Source organism: Physella acuta, unplaced genomic scaffold (assembly GCF_028476545.2).
Source record: "Physella acuta isolate Inbredline_101_S28 unplaced genomic scaffold, ASM2847654v3 ptg001662l, whole genome shotgun sequence".
Classification (NCBI taxonomy): Eukaryota; Metazoa; Mollusca; class Gastropoda; family Physidae; genus Physella; species Physella acuta.
The window spans coordinates 161735-189695 of NW_026733175.1; the positions used below are offsets into that span (position 1 = coordinate 161735).

Here is a 27961-nt window from a genome sequence, read left to right on the forward strand (position 1 = left end):
CTCCTACCTCTGACATCACCATCTCCTACCTCTGACACCACAATCTCCTACCTCTGACATCACCATCTCCTACCTCTGACACCACCATCTCCTACCTCTGACACCACCTTCTCCTACCTCTGACACCATATTCTCATACCTCTGACACCACCATCTCCTACCTCTGACACCACCATCTCCTACCTCTGACACCACCTTCTCCTGCATCACACAGCAGTTTATTTTCCACCCAACATCATTTTACCCTATCCCCAACTTGACCCCACCCTCTCCTGCCTCTGACCCCCCCCCCTCTCTCGCGTCAAGGGATGAGAGCTTCATTCAACACGAGTTTTACATTTCAGCCCAGCAAAAGTGCAGGTCCCAGCCGTTATTCATCCAGCCTCTATTTCATTCCCTAACCGCTCTCTCCATAAAAATCTATACTTTTGTTACTTCTATTTAAACCTTTGTCTCACGTTATCCATTAAGTTTACCTATCTACTTTAAACTACGACCAGCTATTAAAGCAAGGACCACATGTAAACATCGTCCAACCATTAAACAAGTAACCAACCATTAACTAATGTCTAGCTATAGAATTTTCCCCAATCATTAATTAATCCCGATGTGCCTCACAACTATCAAAGTAATGGTCATTTACTACACAAATAACAATCGTCTAACCTTGTAACTAGGTCTATGTTTTATTTAAATGCCATGAACTACATAAACAGCACGTATTTGAGGGTGCACGCTTGTTTATCACATGATCAGTTATCATTTCGGTTATTACACAAACCGTTATCGAAGTTTTTGTCTTCTAGTTCGGCTTTACAATAGCAGGGACCGAATGGGATGTTACTCACTTTATAAGCATTAATCAGCGGTTCTATACTTTTTCTCTTATGTACCCTTTTGGGTAAACTTTCTACGTTTAGGTATCTTTCTTTCATTCCATACATCATTTCCCAAAGCAGAAAAAAGCCATGCAGTTTTGATCGATTTTCACACGACGTTACAAAAAGTCAGATCTATTACAGAATCCGGTTACAAACCCGACGATTGGACAGTCAGTACATTTTAAATGTGGCTAAAACACTATTTATGATACAATTGTTACGTTATTTATAGTTGTAGATTATTGAAATGTAGACGAGTTACATTTCTATGAAACTTTCACTTCTACTTAAACCCAAGTCAACAATTCCCATTTTGGAATCCGCTTTAGAATTTGATGGTCTATGCCAGTGGTTCTACACTTGGGTTCCATCGAACCCCAAGGGTTTGGTGAATCAGTCTCAGGGGTTCGGCGAAGGTCAAGACACACCCGACTCATATGATTCACGATCGGATTTTGTCATTGCAGATTAAGAAGGGTTCGGTGAATGCGCATATTGAACTGGTGGGGTTCGGTACATCCAAAAAAGTTAAGAACCACTGGTCTATGTTTTTGTATTTTCATCAATGCTTTTTTTATCATACCGTGACAAACCATATAAATCTTTAATTACGGAGGTTGTTTTAAAGCCGTAAAAAGGCACCAATTATCTTAAAAGCATTTTTATGATAGAATAAACACAGATGCCAACTTGTAGATTATTTGTACTTTTAATACACCAGTTTGTTTATTCGCACTTTAATAAAAATCATTAACTCATATGATATTTGGTTGAATGTTGCCAGATACGGTGTCGTACTTAAAATATCAGTCATGAGAAAATACCCGGGCGGATAATTTGGAGTATGTTAGTGTGAACTTTGTATTCGGATGATTAGTGAGTTATGTATAGATAGTTTGTTTTGTTACTTATTTATTACTCCTTTTTATTATATTGTGTGACTCGCACTGAATATATCACCATGTATAATCACTTCTATGACACAAAAACAGAACATTATAGACATAACTATCTACACCTACTTACGCGTATCATGCACTTGTAGCAGCAATTGATTAACATGTTTTTCTGCGATTTTTTCACGAAGTAACCGAGAGCTAACTTAGAATGTCCACCATCTCGTACAAAAATTAAGAGATTATAAAGTGGAATTTTGGCATCGGTCAGGTAAATCTGGCATTAAGCTGGAAACAAACAGTGGTATCATTATTATAGTATGTTAAGACACTAACACGGGAGACTGGTCAACATATTCTCATTCATAATAAGTCTACTTAACTCTACTTCACCTGTTCTACCGTCTGTTTGGTCTTTACATATATTACAAGCAAGTGTTTAGTTTTTATTCCACACTTTTTTTCCAACTCGAGGTCGATATGTTTAATATTTCAAAAATAGCTTAAATGAAATCTATATAGATCTCAACTTTGTTAAGAGTACTAATGCGATTGAAACGACACTTTCAACAGCTAACCAGTGCTATATTTCACAAGTCGGAAAGTAATAAAAGTTATCGGATTGAAATAATTGTCGTGTTTCGATTTTCTAACTATCAGTTAGAAATAAATATAAAATATTCGCCTATTGACTGATTTCTATGTAGTTTAAATGCCCAAATTTTGAATTCATTATGTGGTCGAAAAATCGACAATCACCCAGTCGAATCAATCTACACAGTCCAACAATCAATCAATCGATACAGACAAGCAATCAATCAATCGATACAGTCAAGCAGTCCAATCAATCGATACAGTCAAGCTATCAAGCAATCGATATAGTCAAGCAGTCCAATCAATCGATACAGTCCAACAATCAATCAATCGATACAGACAAGCAATCAGTCAATCGATTCACTCCAACAATCATTCAATCGATACAGTCAAGCAGTCCAATCGACCAGTCCTGTGTGTACTGGTCACTCGATGACGTCAATATCCCCTCCAGGCCCCCGCCTTCCCTACCCTTAACCCAAGGTTTCCTACTCTCAACCCCCACTCCACACCTCACCCCTTTTAAGCCTCTGTTCTCTGTTTGTTGATGGCTGGTCTCCAAGCAATGTCTGTGACGCTTCAGCCTCTGACAGCCTCTACTAACATAGCGTCACTGACAGACTCTACCAACATGGCGTCACTGACAGAATCTACCAACATGACGTCACTGACAGACTCCTCTACCAACATGACGTCACTGACAGACTCTACCAACATGACGTCACTGACAGACTCTACCAACATGGCGTCACTGACAGACTCCCCTCCTCCAGAGTCAGGAATAAACTCCTCTACTCGGAGTTAGTGTTAGACACCCACCTCCTTTATAGTCACTCACAGACACCTCTATTTAGAGTTACAGACTCCTCTATTTAGAGTCACAGACTCCTCTATTTAGAGTTACAGACTCCTCTATTTAGAGTCACAGACTCCTCTATTTAGAGTCACACTCCTCTATTTAGAGTCACAGACTCCTCTATTTAGAGTCAAAGACTCTTCTATTTAGAGTAACAGACTCTGCAAAGAGTCAATGACAGACCCCTCTACTTTGAGTCAGTGACAAATCCCCCTTTCACAGGTCTTCGTGACTCGAATGAATCTTGACAGCCCATGCGACTTTCCTGGATGTAACATAAAGTCTGATCAGCTTTTGACTCCTCTTTATACGCTGTGACCACTATATCATCAATATATGTCATTCTCTATAACGACAATGACTCCACGATAACGTTCCTGACTCCCATACAACGTTCATTACCCATATAACGTACATAACTCATCTATAACGACAGTGACTCCTTTATTACAACAATGACTCCACTCTAATGCCAGTGACTCCTTTATTACAACAATGACTCCACTATAAAGACAGTGACTCCGTTATTACAACAATGACTCCACTATGACGCCAGTGACTCCGTTATTACAACAATGACTCCACTATAACGCCAATGACTCCACTATAACGCCAGCGACTCCGTTATTACAACAATGACTCCACTATAACACCAGTGACTCCTCTACAACTACAGCCATGACCAGCCTCTTGTCTGTTCCAGCCAATGTCCCCGGCCAGCGCCTCTCTCCTCATCACGTGACCACGGTTTACCCCCCCCCCCCCCCTCCCTCCCCCCCCCCCTCCCTAGCGCTGATCAGAAGTTGAATTGGTTGAGCAACGCCAGCCGGTCAGCCGTTCAATAATTACATTGATCGATTTCTTCTCACACGTGTGGCTGTGGCATTACGTGGTGTCTGTACATATAACACCACTCGTATATGTATGGTTTCTGAACATATAACACCACTCGTAGATGTATGGTGTCTGTACATATAACACCACTCGTAGATGTGTGGATGTATGGTTTCTGTACATATTACACCATTCGTAGATGTATGGTTTCTGTACATATAACACCACTCGTAGATGTATGGTGTCTGTACATATAACACCAATCGTAGATGTATGTTTTCTGTACATATAACACCACTCGTAGATGTATGGTTTCTGTACATATAACACCACTCGTAGATGTGTGGTGTCTGTACATATAACACCACTCGTAGATGTGTGGTGTCTGTACATATAACACCACTCGTAGATGTATGTTTTCTGTACATATAACACCACTCGTAGATGTATGGTTTATGTACATATAACACTACACGAAGATGTATGGTGTCTGTATATATAAAACTACTCGTAGGTGTGTGGTTGTGTGGTGTCAAAACATGCGACACCACACGTATATGTGTGGATCATGGTATCGGTGCATATAACACGTAACTTCTATGGTGGCTGTGTGGTGTCTGTACATATAACACTACTCGTAGATGTATGGTTTCTGTACATATAACACCAGTATAATTTACCAGCCAGAAGGCGGATGTCAAAAGTGTGTATCTCTGCCACATAACAAGTTGCTGGTGTAAATAAAACCATCTCACCAACCCACATCAACACACACTTTGTCCATCAACCACGAACATCACCTAATCTCATTGAATTCCTCCAACACCACACTCTGTATATCAAAACCTCACCTAATCCTAACAAATCCCCCACCCCACACTCCTCACACACCCCACACACATAATAAATCCGAATCTCCCTTAAGCCCTTTGAATCTAGTGTACACCTGAAATCTTCAGATAAGCCAAACGAATCTTACTTTCCCCTGTTTTAGAATCTGTTCTATTAAAGAACACCGGCAAACCCGAGTAATCTCCCCTGAGAGAAACGTCTAATGGCCAGTCATGAAACTCCTTTAGTGCTTGATAAGAAGAGCAAGACACCAACCCACGGTCCATCCATCTTTTGGACCACAAAATGTTGGCACTAAACCCATGCGTGTCTTCTTGTATTGGCGTTTTCGCTCATTATTTGAAGGATTCCGTGTCGTGGACTGAGACAGAACAATAGATAAATGTTGAGTTGTGATCTAGAGATCTTTCTCGGACTGAGACTTACACTTACAGAACAATAGATAAATGTTGAGTTGTGATCTAGAGATCTTTCGTGGACTGAGACTTACACTTACAGAACAATAGATAAATGTTGAGTTGTGATCTAGAGATCTTTCGTGGACTGAGACTTACACTTACAGAACAATAGATAAATGTTGAGTTGTGATCTAAAGATCTTTCTTAAGTTGAGATTTACACTTACAGAACAATAGGTAAATGTTGAGTTGTGATCTAGAGATCTTTCGTGAGTTGAGACTTACACTTTCAGAACAATAGGTAAATGTTGAGTTGTGATCTAGAGATCTTTCGTTAGTTGAGACTTATAGGATAACAGCTTAATGCTGAATCGTGATTTAAAGATCTGTCGAAAATAGTTTTAGCCGAAGACCTTTCAATATAATTCTCTGAATATTTTAAACTTAATATTCGCATTTCCAATATGGTTTTTCAAAGAATTGTTGGTGTAAGGACCATAGTCGGTAAGAGATTTTGTTCAAGATGGGAATTTTACACCCATTTGTATTAATTTTCTGATTCAATAACTTTGTCGAATTATTAAGCTACTAACTTTAACTGGAAAAATGGTTCGACACTAACTTGAAATAATATTTCCCCCCAGATTTTTAAAGTCATTCTAGATAATACGGTTTTATCCGACTATATAAAATAAATAACGCTTTTTCACTTAGAACCTTTTTATTGTGGCGGCGGGGTGATATGTTTAAACTAAATCGTCTTGATGTCTTTAATTCAAGGCTCCACAAAACGCACCCATACTTCATGTATGGAGCATAAGAAACCCATACTTCATGTATGGAGCATAAGAAACCCATACTTCATGTATGGAGCATAAGAAAATAAAAGTTTCACCAAAAAGTTGGTTTATCACACAAGTGTCTGAGAGTTTGTCTCTTGCAATACACTTTTTGACAGCTTGATGTACTGACTGAAATCTCATTTCTTGATGGAACTTTAGGGCAAGGTGTTCTCTACATTTAATGTTTCTGCCCAAGTCAGATTTCTCGGCATTTTTTTTCGGCATAACAAAAAAAAATTTGAAGAGAGAGAGAGAGAGAGAGAGAGAGAGAGAGAGAGAGAGAGAAAGAGAGAGAGAAAGAGAAGAAGAGATAAAGATAAAGATACAGAGAGGACAGTAATAGACAGAGAAGGTGAGAGAAAAATGAGAAAGTAGAGAGATCAATCCATCTTTGAATGACGAATCATTGAATAAAATCAATATAAAAACTTACGTTTGAGTGTTACATGGCAGGGGATACATTCATCTTTGAATAACAAAGGAGATATCCGCATCTTTGAATAACAAAGGGTATGGCGTCATCTTGGAATAAAAAAGGGAACGGCGTCATTTTTGAATAACAAAGGGGATGGCGTCATCTTTGAATAACAAAGGGGACGATCGTATAACTGTTAGTAACATCAGGACTAATGAATGTCACAGGGAACCGAGTTTATTTGAATCGCAGGGAACCACAGTACATTTGAATGACAGGGAACCACAGTACATTTGAATAACAGGGATTCATACCACTCGAACGTTGAAGAACATATGAACCTTTGAATGATAGGGAACCACTTTTAAACTTTTGACATTTGAATGTCAGTCACCACGGTAGCATCGAGTGTGAAAGTAACCCCCGTCCACGGGCGGGACCGCGTGCAATATTCATGTCTGCGAGTACCGGAAGTCTTCAGCAGACGCCAACACAGACTTCACAACTCCTGTCGTCTGCTGGTGTATAATTCATGTCTGCGATTGGCGGATCGGGCGAGGTGTCTTGTCACACCTAACAATCTCTTCCGCCACTCTTCGGTACTGGGGGGGGGGGGGATTTACTTCTCTCGTCGCCAGCCCGCCAAAACATTGGGCCATTCAACCTTCATGCAAGATGTATCATGTCAACACATGGTAAGGAAATGACATCTGACATGTTGACTATCAACTGCTGCCTTGTAGTTTGTTCTTGGTTGGATAACGGCTATGGAAGCAAATCCAAAAAGAAAAGCAGGCTGAAATCGGAGTCAATGGCCTCAATGGCGCAAAACCAGTTGACACGTAATCCTTAATTATGATGGAGGCGTGGTCGAGTCGGCAAAAAGCTCATGGTTGATACATTCGAACAGTCTCGAGTTCAAACCCACTGGCAGATAAATCTCGATCCCCTTCAACACTAATAATTAAGAACGAAGAAGAAGAAGCACCCAACAGACTCGCATAGTCAGCACCCAACAAACTCCTATACTCAGCACCCAACAAACTCCCAGTGTCAGCACCCAACAAACTTCCATAGTCAGCACCCAACAAACTTCCATAGTCAGCACCCAACAAACTCACATACTCAGCACCCAACAAACTCACATACTCAGCACCCAACAAACTTCCAAAGTCAGCACCCAACAAACTTCCATAGTCAGCACCCAACAAACTCCTATAGTCAGCACCCAACAAACTCACATACTCAGCACCCAACAAACTTCCATACTCAGCACCCAACAAACTCCTATAGTCAGCACCCAACAAACTCACATACTCAGCACCCAACAAACTTCCATAGTCAGCACCCAACAAACTCACATACTCAGCACCCAACAAACTCCTATAGTCAGCACCCAACAAACTCACATACTCAGCACCCAACAAACTTCCATAGTCAGCACCCAACAAACTCACATACTCAGCACCCAACAAACTCCCAGTGTCAGCACCCAACAAACTGCCATAGTCAGCACCCAACAAACTTCCATAGTCAGCACCCAACAAACTTCCATAGTCAGCACCCAACAAACTTCCATAGTCAGCACCCAACAAACTCCCATAGCACCCAACAAGCTCATATAGCACCCAACAAACGTCCATAGTCAGCACCCAACAAACTTCCATAGTCAGCACCCAACAAACTTCCATATTCAGCACCCAACAAACTTCCATACTCAGCACCCAACAAACTTCAATAGTCAGCACCCAACAAACTCCCATAGTCAGCACCCAACAAACTCACATAGCACCCAACAAACTTACATAGTCAGCACCCAACAAATTCACATAGTCAGCACCCAACAAACTCCCATAGTCAGCACCCAACAAACTCCCATAGTCAGCACCCAACAAACTCACATAGCACCCAACAAACTTACATAGTCAGCACCCAACAAATTCACATAGTCAGCACCCAACAAACTCCCATAGTCAGCACCCAACAAACTCCCATAGTCAGCACCCAATAAACTTCCATAGTCAGCACCCAACAAACTCACATACTCAGCACCCAACAAACTCCCATAGTCAGCACCCAACAAACTCCCATAGTCAGCACCCAATAAACTTCCATAGTCAGCACCCAACAAACTCCCATAGTCAGCACCCAATAAACTTCCATAGTCAGCACCCAACAATCTCACAAAGTCAGCACCCAACAAATACACACATAGTTTTACGGCATTCTTAATATCCAAGCATTAAACTGCAACCTCTACATGTTTATGGTCAGTTTACTAATGTTAAATTTTCGCCTCAGCCGTAGTTAGCATTGCCGTAGTTAGCATGGCCGTAGTTAGCATGGCCGTAGTTAGCATGGCCGTAGTTAGCATAGCCGTAGTTAGCATGGCCGTATTTAGCATGGCCGTAGTTAGCATGGCCGTAGTTAGCATGGCCGTAGTTAGCATGGCCGTAGTTAGCATGGCCGTAGTTATCATGGCCGTAGTTAACATGGCCGTAGTTATCATGGCCGTAGTTAGCATGGCCGTAGTTAGCATGGCCGTAGTTAGCATGGCCGTAGTTAGCATGGCCGTAGTTAATATGGCCATAGTTAGCATGGCCGTAGTTAGCATGGCCGTAGTTAACATGGCCGTAGTTAGCATTGCCGTAGTTAGCATGGCGGGACACATTAGAATGCCTGCTCATGTTATTGATTTCCATTTTTCTATGAACTGAATTCAAACAGCGATCATCTGGCTAGCGCGCGCTGCCAATCAACTTAGTGGCGCGTGGTGGCAGACTTAAAACAAACTATGACAGGTAATAGTTTTGTCGTAAGGTTTCTATTATATGCTAGGGAACATAATTTTTAAAATAAAACACAGTTTAAATAGGATTTTTTAAAAAGTTATATGGCATTTTTTTAAAATGGCGCGGAACACGAAATTTAAAAATTATTAGTAACTGTTTTTTAAAAAAGTGTCTGAAAATGATTTTTTAAAGAAGTGAAATCGTGGAATAGTAAGTAACACAATTTTTAAATCATAGGATTTTGAGCATATGTCATGATTTTTAACTATCATTAAGCACGTTAATTTTATATAATACAAACATTTTGTTTTGCGATGTGTTTTAACAATGCATTTTTAGCAGAAGATTAACATTGACTTTTTAAAATACAATTACACCATGGTTCGTAATTAGAAAGCATTAATTAAACAGAGTTCATTAGGACATTGCCACTATATTAGCGTTTAACACGACGAATGATTGTGCTGACCTAATCACAAAATACACAGATTGTTATCATATGATGGGTTTGCTGTTATCACATGATGTGTATGCTGTTGTTGTTGTAGTTTGTCAAGTGGGTAGAGCAGCTGTCGTCGCTGTGATGCACAAACATGTTACATAATGATGTGTAGACGTCTAGATGTTACATAATGATGTGTAGACGTCTAGATGTTACATAATGATGTGTAGTGCTATATGTTACATCTTGATGTGTAGACAAGGATAGATGTTACATCATGATGTGTAGTGCTATATGTTACATCTTGATGTGTAGACAAGGATAGATGTTACATAATGATGTGTAGTGCTATATGTTACATCTTGATGTGTAGACAAGCCTAGATGTTACATCATGATGTGTAGTGCTATATGTTACATCTTGATGTGTAGACAAGCCTAGATGTTACATCATGATGTGTAGACAAGGCTAGATGTTACATCATGATGTGTAGACAAGGCTAGATGTTACATAATGATGTGTAGACGACTAAATGTTACACAATGATGTGTAGACGTCTAAATGTTACACAACGATGTGTAGACACGACTAATCAACATCATGATGTGTAGACCAGGCTAGATGATACATCATGATGTGTTTTTATGTCTATGTTCCAGTGTAAAAAAGTTATTGTTCTCCCCATGTTCCCGTGTAAAAAACGAGTTCCCTCCATGTTCCCGTGTAACAAACATTGTTCCCCCGTCTGTTCTTGTAGCAAACGCCTGAAAACGAGTTGGCATCGGATCAAGAAATCAGGTTAATTGTATTTGGTTTGACGATACGGGTGGGTGAGGTAGGGACGGGGAGATTAGGGGAGGGGTGGGGCCACGTTGTAAATAAATGAATTTTTAGCTCAATGGGAGAGAATTCCAGACGAGGAAATTCTTTCATTTGCTGTAAGGAAAATATTTTTCTTTTTACTACTTTATTTTATTTTAAATTAGAAAGTGTATAAAGCCTAACAAAAAGTTGAAATCGTTCACGTTAATTAAAAACAAAAATAAAAAATAAATAAAAAATTCCTTTCTTTTAAAAATTTATAAATACACATTTCCTACAAAACAAAGTGTGTATTCGTTACAGATTGAATATACCCTCTCCAGATGAAATATCAGACTAGATTCCACCAGACTCCCAGCCACTAGACTCCACCGTCCTTGACTCCCAGCCACTAGACTCCACCGTCCTTGACTCCCAGCCACTAGACTCCACCGTCCTTGACTCCCAGCCACTAGACTCCACCGTCCTTGACTCCCAGCCACTAGACTCCACCAAGTCCTTGACTCCCAGCCACTAGACTCCACCAAGTCCTTGACTCCCAGCCACTAGACTCCACCAACCCTTGACTCCCAGCCACTAGACTCCACCAAACCCTTGACTCCCAGTCACTAGACTCCACCAACCCTTGACTCCCAGCCACTAGACTCCACCAAGTCCTTGACTCCCAGCCACTAGACTCCACCAAGTCCTTGACTCCTAGCCACTAGACTCCACCAAGTCCTTGACTCCCAGCCACTAGACTCCACCAAGTCCTTGACTCCCAGCCACTAGACTCCACCGTCCTTGACTCCCAACCGCTAGACTCCACCAAGTCCTTGACTCCCAGCCACTAGACTCCACCGTCCTTGACTCCAGCCACTAGACTCCACCGTCCTTGACTCCCAGCCACTAGACTCCACCGTCCTTGACTCCAGCCACTAGACTCCACCGTCCTTGACTCCAGCCACTAGACTCCACCGTCCTTGACTCCCACCCACTAGACTCCACCAAACCCTTGACTCCCAGCCACTAGACTCCACCGTCCTCCCAGTCACTAGACTCCACCAAGTCCTTGACTCCCAGCCACTAGACTCCACCAAGTCCTTGACTCCCAGCCACTAGACTCCACCAAGTCCTTGACTCCCAGCCACTAGACTCCACCAACCCTTGACTCCCAGCCACTAGACTCCACCAAACCCTTGACTCCCAGTCACTAGACTCCACCAACCCTTGACTCCCAGCCACTAGACTCCACCAAGTCCTTGACTCCCAGCCACTAGACTCCACCAAGTCCTTGACTCCTAGCCACTAGACTCCACCAAGTCCTTGACTCCCAGCCACTAGACTCCACCAAGTCCTTGACTCCCAGCCACTAGACTCCACCGTCCTTGACTCCCAACCGCTAGACTCCACCAAGTCCTTGACTCCCAGCCACTAGACTCCACCGTCCTTGACTCCAGCCACTAGACTCCACCGTCCTTGACTCCCAGCCACTAGACTCCACCGTCCTTGACTCCAGCCACTAGACTCCACCGTCCTTGACTCCAGCCACTAGACTCCACCGTCCTTGACTCCCACCCACTAGACTCCACCAAACCCTTGACTCCCAGCCACTAGACTCCACCGTCCTCCCAGTCACTGGACTCCACCAAGTCCTTGACTCCCAGCCACTAGACTCCACCGTCCTTGACTCCCAGCCACTAGACTCCACCGTCCTTGACTCCCAGCCACTAGACTCCACCAAACCCTTGACTCCCAGTCACTAGACTCCACCAAGTCCTTGACTCCCAGCCGCTAGACTCCACCAACCCTTGACTCCCAGCCACTAGACTCCACCAAACCCTTGACTCCCAGTCACTAGACTCCACCAACCCTTGACTCCCAGCCACTAGACTCCACCGTCCTTGACTCCCAGCCACTAGACTCCACCAAACCCTTGACTCCCAGTCACTAGACTCCACCAACCCTTGACTCCCAGCCACTAGACTCCACCAAACCCTTGACTCCCAGTCACTAGACTCCACCAACCCTTGACTCCCAGCCACTAGACTCCACCAAACCCTTGACTCCCAGCCACTAGACTCCACCAAACCCTTGACTCCCAGTCACTAGACTCCACCAACCCTTGACTCCCAGCCACTAGACTCCACCGTCCTTGACTCCCAGCCACTAGACTCCACCAACCCTTGACTCCCAGCCACTAGACTCCACCAAACCCTTGACTCCCAGTCACTAGACTCCACCAACCCTTGACTCCCAGCCACTAGACTCCACCAAACCCTTGACTCCCAGCCACTAGACTCCACCAGGTCCTTGACTCCCAGCCACTAGACTCCACCAAGTCCTTGACTCCCAGCCACTAGACTCCACCAAGTCCTTGACTCCCAGCCACTAGACTCCACCAAGCCATTGACTCAACCACTAGACTCCACCAAACCCTTGACTCCCAGCCACTAGACTCCACCAAGCCATTGACTCAACCACTAGACTCCACCAAACCCTTGACTCCCAGCCACTAGACTCCACCAAGTCCTTGACTCCCAGCCACTAGACTCCACCAAGTTCTTGACTCCCACCCACTAGACTCCACCAAGCCATTGACTCAACCACTAGACTCCACCAAACCCTTGACTCCCAGCCACTAGACTCCACCAAGCCATTGACTCAACCACTAGACTCCACCAAACCCTTGACTCCCAGCCACTAGACTCCACCAAGTCCTTGACTCCCAGTCACTAGACTCCACCAAGTCCTTGACTCCCAGCCACTAGACTCCATCGTCCATGACTTTCAGCCCCTACTCCACCATACCCTTGACCGGGCTAGAATTGACTAACTCGGGCCGCACTGCGAATAGATGTTTAAATAAAACAGCCGTTAGACTCCGCCACACCCTTGAATCGACTAGAATTGACTAACGCAACCCACAACGCCACACCCTTGAATCGACTAGAATTGACTAACTCAACCCACAACGCCACACCCTTGAATCGACTAGAATTGACTAACTCAACCCACAACGCCACACCCTTGAATCAACTAGAATTGACTAACTCAACCCACAACGCCACACCCTTGAATCAACTAGAATTGACTAACTCAACCCACAACGCCACACCCTTGAATCGACTAGAATTGACTAACTCAACCCACAACGCCACACCCTTGAATCGACTAGAATTGACTAACTCAAGCCACAACGCCACACCCTTGAATCGACTAGAATTGACTAACTCAACCCACAACGCCACACCCTTGAATCGACTAGAATTGACTAACTCAACCCACAACGCCACACCCTTGAATCGACTAGAATTGACTAACGCAACCCACAACGCCACACCCTTGAATCGACTAGAATTGACTAACTCAACCCACAACGCCACACCCTTGAATCGACTAGAATTGACTAACTCAACCCACAACGCCACACCCTTGAATCGACTAGAATTGACTAACTCAACTCACAACGCCACACCCTTGAATCGACTAGAATTGACTAACTCAACCCACAACGCCACACCCTTGAATCGACTAGAATTGACTAAATCAACCCACAACGCCACACCCTTGAATCGACTACAATTGACTAACTCAACCCACAACGCCACACCCTTGAATCGACTAGAATTGACTAACTCAACTCACAACGCCACACCCTTGAATCGACTAGAATTGACTAACTCAACCCACAACGCCACACCCTTGAATCGACTAGAATTGACTAAATCAACCCACAACGCCACACCCTTGAATCGACTAGAATTGACTAACTCAACCCACAACCCAGCCTGAAGAAAATCTTCCTAAATCGATCCCTGATCTCTTCTCTCCCAGCTCCAGTGGCGGGCAATCGCGTTAGTTATTAGCTTTTGATTAGGCGACTTGATCAGCTTGCGGTCCTCTTTTACTGCTGCTGGGGGTATATGCTGGCTCCATGTGGCTCATTCTGGTATCAGCAGCTACATGTGGCTCATTCTAGTTATAGCTACATGTGGCTCATTCTAGATGCAGCTCATTATGGCTCATTCAAGTTGCATCTACATTTGGCTCATTCTAATCACATACCATCAACAAGCGTATATTAAAATCAACTATTCATTCGAACACTTACCAAAGTAAAATTAAAAACAGCAGCCGATTATTGTGTACAGAGAAGTAAACCAGTTTACCTACATTGTCGGCCATTGGTGTTTTTTCCTGACCTGTTGCATTCTAGACTCAATGTTTGAGCCATGACCCACATGTGGTTTCCCTGTCCACATCAAGACAATATGTGGTTTCCTTGATATTGTCCAGTTCACATCTACACAATATGTGGTTTCCCTGATATTGTCCTGTCGATGTCCACATCAAGACAATATGTGGTTTCCTTGATATTGTCCAGTTCACATCTACACAATATGTGGTTTCCCTGATATTGTCCTGTCGATGTCCACATCAAGACAATATGTGGTTTCCTTGATATTGTCCAGTTCACATCTACACAATATGTGGTTTCCCTGATATTATTCTGTCGATGTCCACATCTAGACAATATGTGGTTTCCCTGATATTATCCTGTCCACATCAAGACAATATGTGGTTTCCCTGATATTATCCTGTCCACATCTAGACTATATGTGGTTTTCCTGATATTATCCTGTTCACATCAAGACAATATGTGGTTTCCCTGATATTATCCTGTCCACATCATCCTAGTACCACTCAAGCCACATCTAGGCAACGTTCTGGAAAAAAAATACCACACAGATCGATTGAGTTGTAGCCCAGAATTCTTATCGTGAACTTTTTTCTTCAATCTTACAACCAAAGGTCTTATTGTAGAAACTATTTTCTTCAATCTTACAACCAACACGTCTTTTGTACAAACTATTTTCTTCAATCTTACAACTAAACGATATTGTTAACATTTTTTTCTCCAACCTTACAACCAGACGTCCTATCGTAGACACTATTTTCTTCAATCTTACAAGCAGAAGTCTTACCGTAGACACTATTTTCTTCAATCTTACAAGCAGAAGTCTTACCGTAGACACTATTTTCTTCAATCTTACAAGCAGAAGTCTTACCGTAGACACTATTTTCTCCAATCTTACAAGCAGAAGTCTTACCGTAGACACTATTTTCTCCAATCTTACAAGCAGAAGTCTTACCGTAGACACTATTTTCTCCAATCTTACAAGCAGAAGTCTTACCGTAGACACTATTTTCTTCAATCTTACAAGCAGAAGTCTTACCGTAGACACTATTTTCTCCAATCTTACAAGCAGAAGTCTTACCGTAGACACTATTTTCTCCAATCTTACAAGCAGAAGTCTTACCGTAGACACTATTTTCTCCAATCTTACAAGCAGAAGTCTTACCGTAGACACTATTTTCTTCAATCTTACAAGCAGAAGTCTTACCGTAGACACTATTTTCTCCAATCTTACAAGCAGAAGTCTTACCGTAGACACTATTTTCTCCAATCTTACAAGCAGAAGTCTTACCGTAGACACTATTTTCTTCAATCTTACAAGCAGAAGTCTTACCGTAGACACTATTTTCTCCAATCTTACAAGCAGAAGTCTTACCGTAGACACTATTTTCTCCAATCTTACAAGCAGAAGTCTTACCGTAGACACTATTTTCTCCAATCTTACAAGCAGAAGTCTTACCGTAGACACTATATTCTTCAATCTTACTTTTTCTTTTATAAAAAACAAACCAGATCTGTTTACGTGTTCTAATCACACAATAGGATAATCTGGTGAAAGTACTTCGATCTTTAAAGCTCATGTTAACTTCAGCGAGGAATATGACCCAGACTTATTTTTAGAACACGGCTACTATTTCAAATCGAAATTTCAGAATACGGCGCACAAAAATAACTATTAAAGTACATGATATATCAATCTTTATCGATTCCAATATTTTAAGTCTAGAAACTTCTAACTTTATGAACCATCTTGGTGGAAAAATCAAAGAGCGACATTTAAAATGTTGACTTAAAGATAGGCTTAAAATACGATTTAGGGGACAGTTGAGGAATAAAAACACAAAAATTAATTATTTAATAGTGTTCTTTATTACGATTAAAGTTATGATAAAGATTATGATTATTATAATTATTGTAATATTAAATGTATTCAATAGAGTTCTTGATTACGATTGAACTTACGATAAAGATGATAATGATTATTAATGTTCATAATTATCAATGTTATTATTATTATTAGTAGTAGTGATAGTAGTAGTAGTAGTAGTAGTAGTAGTAGTAGTAGTAGTAGTAGTAGTAGTAGTAGTAGTTATTGTTGTTGCTGTAGTAGTAGTAGTAGTTATTGTTGTAGTAGTAGTAGTAGTAGTAGTAGTAGTAGTAGTAGTAGAGGTAGTAGTAGTAGCAGTAGTATTAGTAGCAGTAGTTATTGTTGTTGTAGTAGAAGTATTATTAATTTTTTTAACACGCCTGCCCTCAAATCACTAGCGTGGAAAATACGAGTAAACTAAAGACAGGGTAAAAAAGGTCAGCCATGAATCATCTTGACATTTTATTTGTTTCGTTGTCTGTTACGCTGCTTTCCTGACTCCCACCCCCCTTTCCTGCCCCCCCCCCTCTGTACCAGGATGCGCTTTTAGAACCTTCTAGAATTTCCGTCAAAACTCATCCAGTTGTTAACGATTTCCAATAATGGAATGCTGGAGATTCGCGCTTTGATATGGCCGACATTTTACATACACGTGCGCTCGTGCACTGCTCATGTTCATTGCGGAGTGCATCTTGACTAATTAAAGGCTCTAATTACACCGTCACGTTGATTGCATCACGTGTCATGCTACTATTGATTGCATACGGCTGCGTTTTCCAGTTGGTTGATTATAAGTGTTAAGAATTAGTGGATTGGCAGTTGTTTGTTGTGATGATTGGCGACCGTGTTAATTACAATTACAGGGTTTGATAAATTGGTGAGAGTGGTGTCCCCTGCTGTGTTGCACTTTGTAGTTTCTGTATGTACTCACAGGTCAGTGAAACTGAAACTGTAATTAGACATACCATACACACCTCATACGCATACGATGGATTTAAAAACAACTACTCAGTATTGGAAAATAATTAAATAGGCCCCTAGTGATAAAATATTCAAGCAAGTAACCATGGTAACGAACTTGCAGAGTAAAATATAAGGGAGAGCAATCAATGTAAAAAAGTATCAAGCCCTTTATAGTTTTTTTTATTACTCGAGTTGGATCTAGTTAAATTTACTTTATTACCTCGACTTAAAAAAAAATAATTAAATTTTCTATTCTTGCTTTAGTTTTTTGTGCTAAATTTTTTTTAATGATATACTATGTATTGTTTTGTCAATCTGACCTATCGTGTGCTGCCAGCGCTATATAAAACTGACCCCAATCCCTTCCAGCACTCGTCTGCTCCCCGTTCTTTCCCGCCCAAACCTGATTACGTCAACACAATAGCCGGGGTCAGCTGTAGTCTGCCAACCTCACGGCTGTAGCAGTAGGGAGAAAAAATAGATGAACCGTTAAGAACTATTTCTTTCTTTCGCTACCTACCCATACTAACTTGAAAGCACACACGCATACACACACATACACACAAACACAGACAAACACACAGACAAACACACATTTATATATATATATATATATATATATATATATATATATATATATATATATATATATATATATATATATATATATATATATATAGAGAGAGAGAGAGAGAGAGAGAGAGAGAGAGACAGACAGACAGACAGACAGACAGACAGACAGAAAGAGAGCAAGAGAGTCAGAGAAGGGACATGCTAATGACCCAAACTCTTGCGATGAGAATGCATTACTCTAGCCAGTAGATAAAAACGGTAGACAACATCATCTATTCTTAACATAGTTTGACCGCATGTTGACCAAATTACCTGACAACCCGACACAAATCTGCTGGGAACACGAACACAACATTTAACAGTTATGTTGAAAACACACACATTTACAGAAAAACTATCACAGAAACACCAGCGTTTCTTTCAGACATTTTTTTACACAGGTTAAAGTATATATTTAAATTTCCTACATAATTTATTTTTTTCTATTTTTGTCCGAGGGAGGGAGTTCCCCCGCCCTAGCCCCAAACCAAGAAATATGTTTGAAAGGAAATGGGAAACACTGTTGCTATGACAACCACAGAAACACTGTTGCTATGCAACCACAATCAATCACAGAAACACCGTTACTATGACAACCACAACCAAACCACAGGAACACTGTTGCTATGACAACCACATAGAAACACTGTTGCTATGACAACCACAACCAAACACAGAAACTCTGTTGCTATGACAACCACAACCAACCACAGAAACACTGTTGCTATGACAAGCACAGAAACACTGTTGCTATGACAACAACAGAAACACTGTTGCTATGCAACAACAACCAACCACAGAAACACTGTTGCTATGACAAGCACAGAAACACTGTTGCTACGACAACGACATCCACCAATAAAATTCAATCACAACCACAACCAAGCACAGTACACCACTGCAACCGCAACCAGCAGCATCACAGCGACCACATCCCACACAACACCAAAAAGCCAGCCCCACTTCTTAAGTCAAAACTTTCTAATTCCAGAGAGCTGACAGCAAGTGATGGCGTACCCCTGGGACCTCCGTTCTTGACAGTCCTGTAATCATGCTGCCGTCCGACCGGGTCGAGACCATTGATAATCACCCCGCCCATTCGTCCTCGACACACGGTACTAACAACTGCCACAATGCCGGTGGGAACGGCAGTACCGGCACCGGTTCAATCCGGCATCCGGACGCGGGGGAAAGTAATGACCCGAAAGGTCCGGCGACAAAACAAGAATGTACGAAGGTAAATATTTGTCACGTGATGTTTGTGCCAGATCAAAATTTTAAAAGTCTGGCCAATTTTTTTGAATGTTTAAGCATTGTTGATACTTTGTTTATACCAGTTAAAAAAAAAAAACTGGCCCTAACTTGTGTCTATGGGATGGAGTGGTCAAATGTCTATGACTGCTAGCCCGAACGTCTCGAGTTCGGATCTCGGTTCGGACTTGTGACTGTAGGACGTCCCTGAGTCCATCCAGTTCTGACGGATACCTGACTTAAGTTGGGGAAAGTAAAGGCGGCTGGGCAAAGTGCTGACCACATTATCCCTACATTTGCCGAGGTGAAGAAATATGAAGTCGAACTCCACTTTATCTGCTCAATGGATCGCTAGGTCTAAAGGGGAGATTTACTTAATTAGTTTCATTTGTCTTATTTTGTTCATATCAGATCAAAATTTAAAAAGTCTGGCCAAAAAAAAAAACGTATTCGTAAAAGTTTTAAAAAAAATATTATATATTGTTTATGTTAGACCAAACAGTGGCTTTTACTTTTGTCAGTAACATTTAAACATTCATATGACTGTTGACAAAAGTTGGCACACCAAACATAGAGCATACATTTTGGTTAAAAACTAAATAGTACACATTTCACACAAAATCATAGAACAAAACACAATTTTATTTAATTGTAAGAATGGCCAATTTAATCTGATTCTATCAAACTAGTGAGCTTTTAGTATATTTGATGCGGTACTGACTGCCGTCTAAACCACTGAGCTCTGTTTAGTACATTTGGTGCGGTACTAACTGCCATCTAAACCACTGTTTTGTTTAGTACATTTGGTGCGGTACTGACTGCTGTCTAAACCACTGAGCTTTGTTTAGTACATTTGGTGCGGTACTGACTGCCGACTGAACCACTCTAAATCGTTTATTACTCAGACGCTATACAACAGTCTCACAACAAGTAGTTTTGTCCCATACTCTCGCCACTAACTGAACAACTTCTCCAGATCTAAAGCCACTCTAACCCCTCCAACTCTGAGTAGAGGAACCGTTTCACCAGCAAGCAAGAAATGGTAGCGACTTGTTATTTTAGGGTCCTTTAAGTATAGGTTTAATGTTTAGGTCCTCTCTGTAAGAGACTCAGGTTTAGGTCCTCACGGTAAGAGAGACTCAGGTTTAGGTCCTCTCTGTGAGAGACTCAGGTTTAGGTCCTCTGTGTGAGAGACTCAGGTTTAGGTCCTCTCTGTGAGAGACTCAAGTTTTATGTCCTCTCTGTGAGACTCAGGTTTAGGTCCTCTCTGTGAGAGACTCATGTTTAGGTCCTCTCTGTGTGAGACTCAGGTTTAGGTCCTCTCTGTGAGAGACACAGGTTTAGGTCCTATCTGTGAGAGACTCAGGTTTAGGTCCTCTCTGTGAGAGACACAGGTTTAGGTCCTCTCTGTGAGAGACACAGGTTTAGGTCCTCTCTGTGAGAGACACAGGTTTAGGTCCTCTCTGTGAGAGACACAGGTTTAGGTCCTCTCTGTGAGAGACTCAGGTTTAGGTCCTCTCTGTGAGAGAGACTCAGGTTTAGGTCCTCTCTGTGAGAGAGACTCAGGTTTAGGTCCTCTCTATGTGAGACTCAGGTTTAGGTCCTCTCTGAGAGAGACAGGTTTAGGTCCTCACTGTGAGAGACTCAGGTCCTCTCTGTGAGAGAGACTCAGGTTTAGGTCCTCTCTGTGAGAGAGACTCAGGTTTAGGTCCTCTCTATGTGAGACTCAGGTTTAGGTCCTCTCTGAGAGAGACAGGTTTAGGTCCTCTCTGTGAGAGACTCTGTGAGAGACTCAGGTTTAGGACCTCTCTGTGAGAGACTCGGGTTTAGGTCCTCTATGAGAGATTCAGGTTTAGGACCTCTCTGTGAGAGACTCAGGTTTAGGTCCTCTCTATGTGAGACTCAGGTTTAGGTCCTCCATGAGAGACTCAGGTTTAGGTCCTCTCTGTGAGAGACTCAGGTTTAGGTCCTCACTGGGAGAGACTCAGGTTTAGGTCCTCTCTGTGAGAGACTCAGGTTTAGGTCCTCTCTGGGAGAGACTCAGGTTTAGGTCCTCTCTGTGAGAGACTCAGCTTTAGGTCCTCCATGAGAGACTCAGGTTTAGGTCCTCACGGTAAGAGAGACTCAGGTTTAGGTCCTCTCTGTGAGAGAGACTCAGGTTTAGGTCCTCTCTGTGAGAGAGACTCAGGTTTAGGTCCTCTCTGTGAGAGACTCAGGTTTAGGTCCTCACGGTAAGAGAGACTCAGGTTTAGGTCCTCTCTGTGAGAGACTCAGGTTTAGGTCCTCTCTGTGTGAGACTCAGGTTTAGGTCCTCTCTGTGAGAGACTCAGGTTTAGGTCCTCACGGTAAGAGAGACTCAGGTTTAGGTCCTCTCTGTGAGAGAGACTCAGGTTTAGGTCCTCTCTGTGAGAGAGACTCAGGTTTAGGTCCTCTCTGTGAGAGAGACAGGTTTAGGTCATCTCTGTGAGAGACTCAGGTTTAGGTCCTCTCTGTGAGAGACTCAGGTTTAGGTCCTCTCTGTGAGTGACTCAGGTTTAGGTCATCACGGTAAGAGAGACTCAGGTTTAGGTCCTCTTTGAGAGAGACAGGTTTAGGTCCTCTCTGTGTGAGACTCAGGTTTAGGTCCTCACGGTAAGAGAGACTCAGGTTTAGGTCCTCTTTGAGAGAGACAGGTTTAGGTCCTCTCTATGTGAGACTCAGGTTTAGGTCCTCTCTGTGAGAGACTCAGGTTTAGGTCCTCTCTGTGAGAGACTCAGGTTTAGGTCCTCTATGACGTCACGGGTTGGGAGAGACGAGGGAGAAGAGCTGGCAGACGATGGGGACAGGGCGTGTTTAGTCTGACATTGATTGACACAGCTGTCCGTGCTCCAAGCGGCAGACAAGCCCTTCACCTGTTAGTGGCATGGACTTAACGATTTCAATCAAGGTAGTCTACAACTTGATAGGTTTTCAATCAAGGTAGCCTACACCTTTGTAGGTTTTAATCAAGGTTTTCAATCAAGGTAGCCTACAGCTTTGTAGGTTTTAATCAAGGTTTTCAATCAAGGTAGCCTACAGCTTTGTAGGTTTTAATCAAGGTTTTCAATCAAGGTAGCCTACAGCTTTGTAGGTTTTAATCAAGGTTTTCAATCAAGGTAGCCTACAGCTTTGTAGGTTTTAATCAAGGTTTTCAATCAAGGTAGCCTACAGCTTTGTAGGTTTTAATCAAGGTTTTCAATCAAGGTAGCCTACAGCTTTGTAGGTTTTAATCAAGGTTTTCAATCAAGGTAGCCTACAGCTTTGTAGGTTTTAATCAAGGTTTTCAATCAAGGTAGCCTACAGCTTTGTAGGTTTTAATCAAGGTTTTAATCAAGGTAGTCTACAGCTTTGTAGGTTTTAATCAAGGTTTTAAATCAAGGTAGCCTACAGCTTTGTAGGTTTTAAACTAGGTTTTCAATCAAGGTAGCCTACAGCTTTGTAGGTTTTAAACTAGGTTTTCAATCAAGGTAGCCTACAGCTTTGTAGGTTTTAAACTAGGTTTTCAATCAAGGTAGCCTACAGCTTTGTAGGTTTTCAGTCAAGGTAGCCTACAGCTTTGTAGGTTTTCAACCATGGTAGCCTACAGCTTGCTAGGTTTTAATCAAGGTAGCCTACAGCTTGATAGATCTGGATGGGTTTTCTAAAGTAGCCTACAACTTTATGGGTACTTGTTTTCTTCGTCACTATAAAAACTGACTTTTTAGATTTGTGAACCAATCAAACAGATTTTTAGGTGCTAGATCTAATCAAAGCACCCAGCAGATTGTTAGGTGTTAGATCTAATCAAAGCACCCAACACATTTTTAGGTGTTAGACCCAATCAAATTAGCTAGCAGATTCATTAGTTCACCTTTGAAATCAAATTAGCCCGTACTTTTATAAATGTTAGATTACGATTGAAGTAGCCTGCAGCCTAATGGGTGTTAGGTCCAATCATAGTTGTCTACTGCTTTCTAAAAATAAAATAAGTAATCGGATATTTCCGTTAGCCATAATGATACATCACACACTGGAGAGATGCACGCTAAATGTCGGACTACAATCCAAAATGACACGGAACAAAGAATATTTTGGCTTTAGCGAATTTTTAAAAATCTTAAGCTGCCAATTAGGATAGACGTCATCTGTAATTAACTTAATACCCCGAAGTTATGAACAGTATCTAAATTATATGTGTATGTGTGCAACTAGATTTGTTGCTATCTCCCTACCCAAGCAGCGAACATCGTATTACATCATACGTCCCTGCGAGTATTTAACGGGTGTCTATACAATTTAGTATAAATCGACAATTTCCTTGAAATCATACAAATACGTTTCCTGATAAAAAATTTCACTTTATCTCTCGGTAATTGAAGTTTAGCCGAAAAAACAACAACCGAAAAAAAAACCACCCTATTATTGTAAACTGTCGATAGATTGTTCTAGCGTTCTTTCCTGTGTTGAAATCAATAAGTCTGTTGCCTTTATTGAAATCAGTGTCAGCAGAATTGGTCCTCCCCTCCCCTCCTCAATTTTCGATTCCGCCGTTACATTTAGCGCGGCCGGTGTATCGATTTGGTTTATGAACTGGTTTACTTGTAATTACAGGGCTGATTCGGTCTGGTCAGTACAGGGTACAGATAGTCAGTTGCAGGGTACAGTTGGTCAGTTGCACGGTACAGTTGGGCATTCAAAGGGTACAGTTGGTCAGTTGCAGGGTACAGTTGGTCAGTTGCAGGGTACAGTTGGGCATTCAAAGGGTACAGTTGGGCATTCACAGGGTACAGTTGGTCAGTTGCAGGGTACAGTTGGTCAGTTGCAGGGTACAGTTGGTCAGTTGCAGGGTACAGTTGGTCAGTTGCAGGGTACAGTTGGTCAGTTGCAGGGTACAGTTGGTCAGTTGCAGGGTACAGTTGGTCAGTTGCAGGGTACAGTTGGTCAGTTGCAGGGTACAGTTGGTCAGTTGCACGGTACAGTTGGTCAGTTGCAGGGTACAGTTGGTCAGATGCACGGTACAGTTGGTCAGTTGCACGGTACAGTTGGTCAGATGCAGGGTACAGTTGGTCAGTTGCAGGGTACAGTTGGTCAGTTTCAGGGTACAGTTGGTCAGTTGCACGGTACAGTTGGTCAGTCGGGGTACAGTTGGTCAGTTGCAGGGTACAGTTGGTCAGTTGCAGGGTACAGTTGGTCAGTTTCAGGGTACAGTTGGTCAGTTGCACGGTACAGTTGGTCAGTTGCAGGGTACAGTTGGTCAGATGCACGGTACAGTTGGTCAGTTGCACGGTACAGTTGGTCAGATGCACGGTACAGTTGGTCAGATGCAGGGTACAGTTGGTCAGTTGCAGGGTACAGTTGGTCAGTTGCAGGGTACAGTGGGTCAGTTGCAGGGTACAGTTGGTCATTCACAGGGTACAGTTGGTCAGTCACTTGATAAAACAGGTCTGGGCAATTGTAATTAGATGGTACAGATGGTCAGTTAATTATTTACATATTAATTAAAGAATTTACCGTGATTAGCCCCTGGCAGAGGTAAATAAAGTCACAGGTTGAATCCCATACAGCCCCACCCCCACATGTTCTACATACTCCACACGGACATAGAAAAAATTGTTTGTTTAGTGTTGAGCAGACTTATCTGTGGACCAGAGGGCTGTCAATGTTTGGGGCCGGAGAGCTGATTAATTACCCTACATTTTTTTTTATTATTCGCTAAAATATTTTGATTCAATTCAGTTCTCTACTTGACAAGATTTATTGGTATAGTTTTAGACACACAAAATAAAATAAATTAACTCATATGTTTCTATTACTTTTGTAAAAGCTAGTCAAGTTAGTGCTTTGTTGAAAATATTGGTTAAACAGCGAACAGACACTTGGTGGGGTGGGGGCGAAGCGAACACAATTGCTATACTGGTTTACCAGTGTTTCTTCCAGACTTTTTTCTCCGGGGGGGGGGGGGCACTTGAAATCTTCGGGGGGGGGGGGCGGACACTGTTAAAAGTATATATTTTCTATATAAATTATATAAATTTCATTTCGTTCGGGGGGGGGGGGGGGGGGGGCGGTAAAATTTTTTCGGGGGGTCGAAGTCCCCCCCCGAACAGATGCCTGGAAGCAACTCTGTGGTTTACTAGCGAACAGACACTTGGTGGGGTGGGGGTGAAGCGAACACAATTGCTATAATGGTTTACTAGCGAACAGACACTATCTCCTTGGGCTTGCCAGCGAATCAAACTGTGCTCAATGTCTTGAACCTTTTGCTATAAAATGTTTAGTCTTCCCCCAACCTCCCCTCCTCGGTAATTACATTAATCGATACCACCTAAACCTATTACTGAAATGTTCATCTACGCTGTAATCAGGTGTTGCGGCCTTACCTTTCACCTAAATCATAACAATTGCCCAACCCATAAATCTAATCCTATCTTTAATCCATCTCATAACTCTAATCCTAGCTCTAATCCAACACAAATTTATAGTAATTTTTAATAGTTTATGAAAAATTATGTTTAATTTATTTAGTTTCTTTTTCCTAAAATTTTTCTCATTTGATCAAATACATTTTTCTTTATTTATAACTTCTCTAAAATATTTCTCAATTTTCAGGAACATGTCTTTATTTGTCGCTCTAAAATATTGCTCTTTTGATCAGGTTTGTTTCTGTGACCTTTGAACTTTCCCCAACTCCCCAAATAATTTCCATTTATAGATTACCGACCATTTTATACGCATATAATCATAACGAAGCGGCGCTAGCTCGGGAGATTTTCGCCAAAATATCTCTGTCGTAGATCGCGAGAGGCTGAAACTCGTTTACTCACAATTCACACCATCGCTTGATTGAAAGAACCAATCTTCACAATTCAAAGAAAATCATTTTCTCCCCTAATCTCGAAAAATCTACTCGTCTAAAAATAGAATATTTAAATCCGTGATGACGTATGAGAGGGAACAGGAACGAGGCTATTTTTGGGTCAGCCCGAGGCCGCAACATGCAGAATGGAGATGTTATCCATTAAACCTTTTCCCTGCCTGTTGTCAAGTTTATGTCGACGAAGACAAATGTTCGCATCTCAAACTCGAATCCATTCAAACCTTGAGAAAAAAAATGTGTATGTAATTGATGATTTATGTAGTAAGCTCTATGCATAAATAAATGATTTATACACGTCTAGATATTAATCTATGCTTCACCAATATATCAAAGCTGTATACATTAAATTATTAATTACATTATTAACTATATTATTATTTGTATTGCTATTCTAGTATGACTAAGTTCCGGGGTTGTTGTGTATTTGTTGTTGACATTACTGTCTCTTGAATCAGTCCCTTACACAACCAAGCTATTCATACCTACATTATATGCAGTATTTTTAAGTGGACCATGGCTTTGTAATGATGATCGTAGTTTGGTGTGCGTGTGCAGTATACGATTTATATGGTGTTCTTACACGGTACAACTTGATATGTCCTTTGTCAGATATTTTACATCCATCAACAGTAACCTCCCTTATATGTAACACCTATCCAGTAGTTTCCCTTGTTTTTACGCCCACCCAGTGACTTCCCTTATTTTTATTGCCCACCTAGTGATTTCCCTTATATTTATTGCCCACCTAGTGACTTCCCTTATATGTAACGCCCATTCAGTAGCTTCCCTTGTATGTAACATACATAGAGTAACTAGTAACTTCCCTTATACTTAACGCCCACCCGGTGACTTCCCTTATATTTATTTCCAACCTTGTGACTTCCCTTATATTTAACGCCCATGCAGCAGCTTCTCTTATATTTAACACACACAGTAACTAGTAGCTTCCCTTATATTTATCGCCTGCCCATTAACTCCCCATATATCTGATCAATACAGTTTTGATCTATTGACTAAGGTAAAGTCAGGTTATTTCATTCACTAGACTAGACTTTCTTCATCTTTAAACCTACACTTCAGCAGCAGTAGACGAGGCTTTCTATATCTTTCGACCAAAAAGTTAGCAGTATTATACTAAGCTTAGACCAACCCATCTCTCTATTAGGTTAAAAGCTTAGTCTAACATCTGCATTAAACTAGTTCAAACGCCAGACTATCAGGAAAATATGACGCAAATTATCTAGTTTTCCCTAATTACTTCCACATGGAAAATGCCCAAGAAAGTAAATTTTTATAATCAGTTTTAATTTACTTCATCTTCTTAACGTAGACTCAAAACTATTTGTACGAAATATTTGTACGTTATGATTTTTAAGATATTCATTCGCTCCTCTATTTTTATTTACAATTTTTGTTTATTTATTTTGTTTACAATAATTCACAGTATTCCCCCACATAACAAAGATTGTACCTTGAGTTCCCTCCATCCCAGCCCATCGAATGTATCATCCAGCTATTTTTACCCACCAAATTGGCCATTGACATTAATTAGGTCAGTTTAGCGTCAAGAGAGATCACTCGCGTCATTGTT

General features: G+C 41.7%; 2 protein-coding genes across 5 annotated transcripts in view; one reads left to right on the forward strand and one right to left on the reverse strand.

The window, feature by feature from the left end:
* Nucleotides 1-27961, forward strand: part of LOC131929685 (regulator of G-protein signaling 9-binding protein) — a 62032-nt gene that overhangs the window by 10776 nt on the left and 23295 nt on the right. For all 4 annotated transcript variants that reach the window (XM_059286013.1, XM_059286014.1, XM_059286015.1 and 1 more), the window contains exon 2: nt 19237-19482. In XM_059286013.1, coding sequence (XP_059141996.1) covers nt 19297-19482 — 186 coding nt within the window. In that variant the 5' untranslated portion in view covers nt 19237-19296. The remainder of the gene's footprint in view (nt 1-19236; nt 19483-27961) is intronic.
* On the reverse strand, nt 8865-9269 carry LOC131929682 (uncharacterized). The gene has a single exon (XM_059286006.1). It carries the CDS (start codon nt 9267-9269, stop codon nt 8865-8867), a length of 405 nt encoding a protein of 134 aa, XP_059141989.1.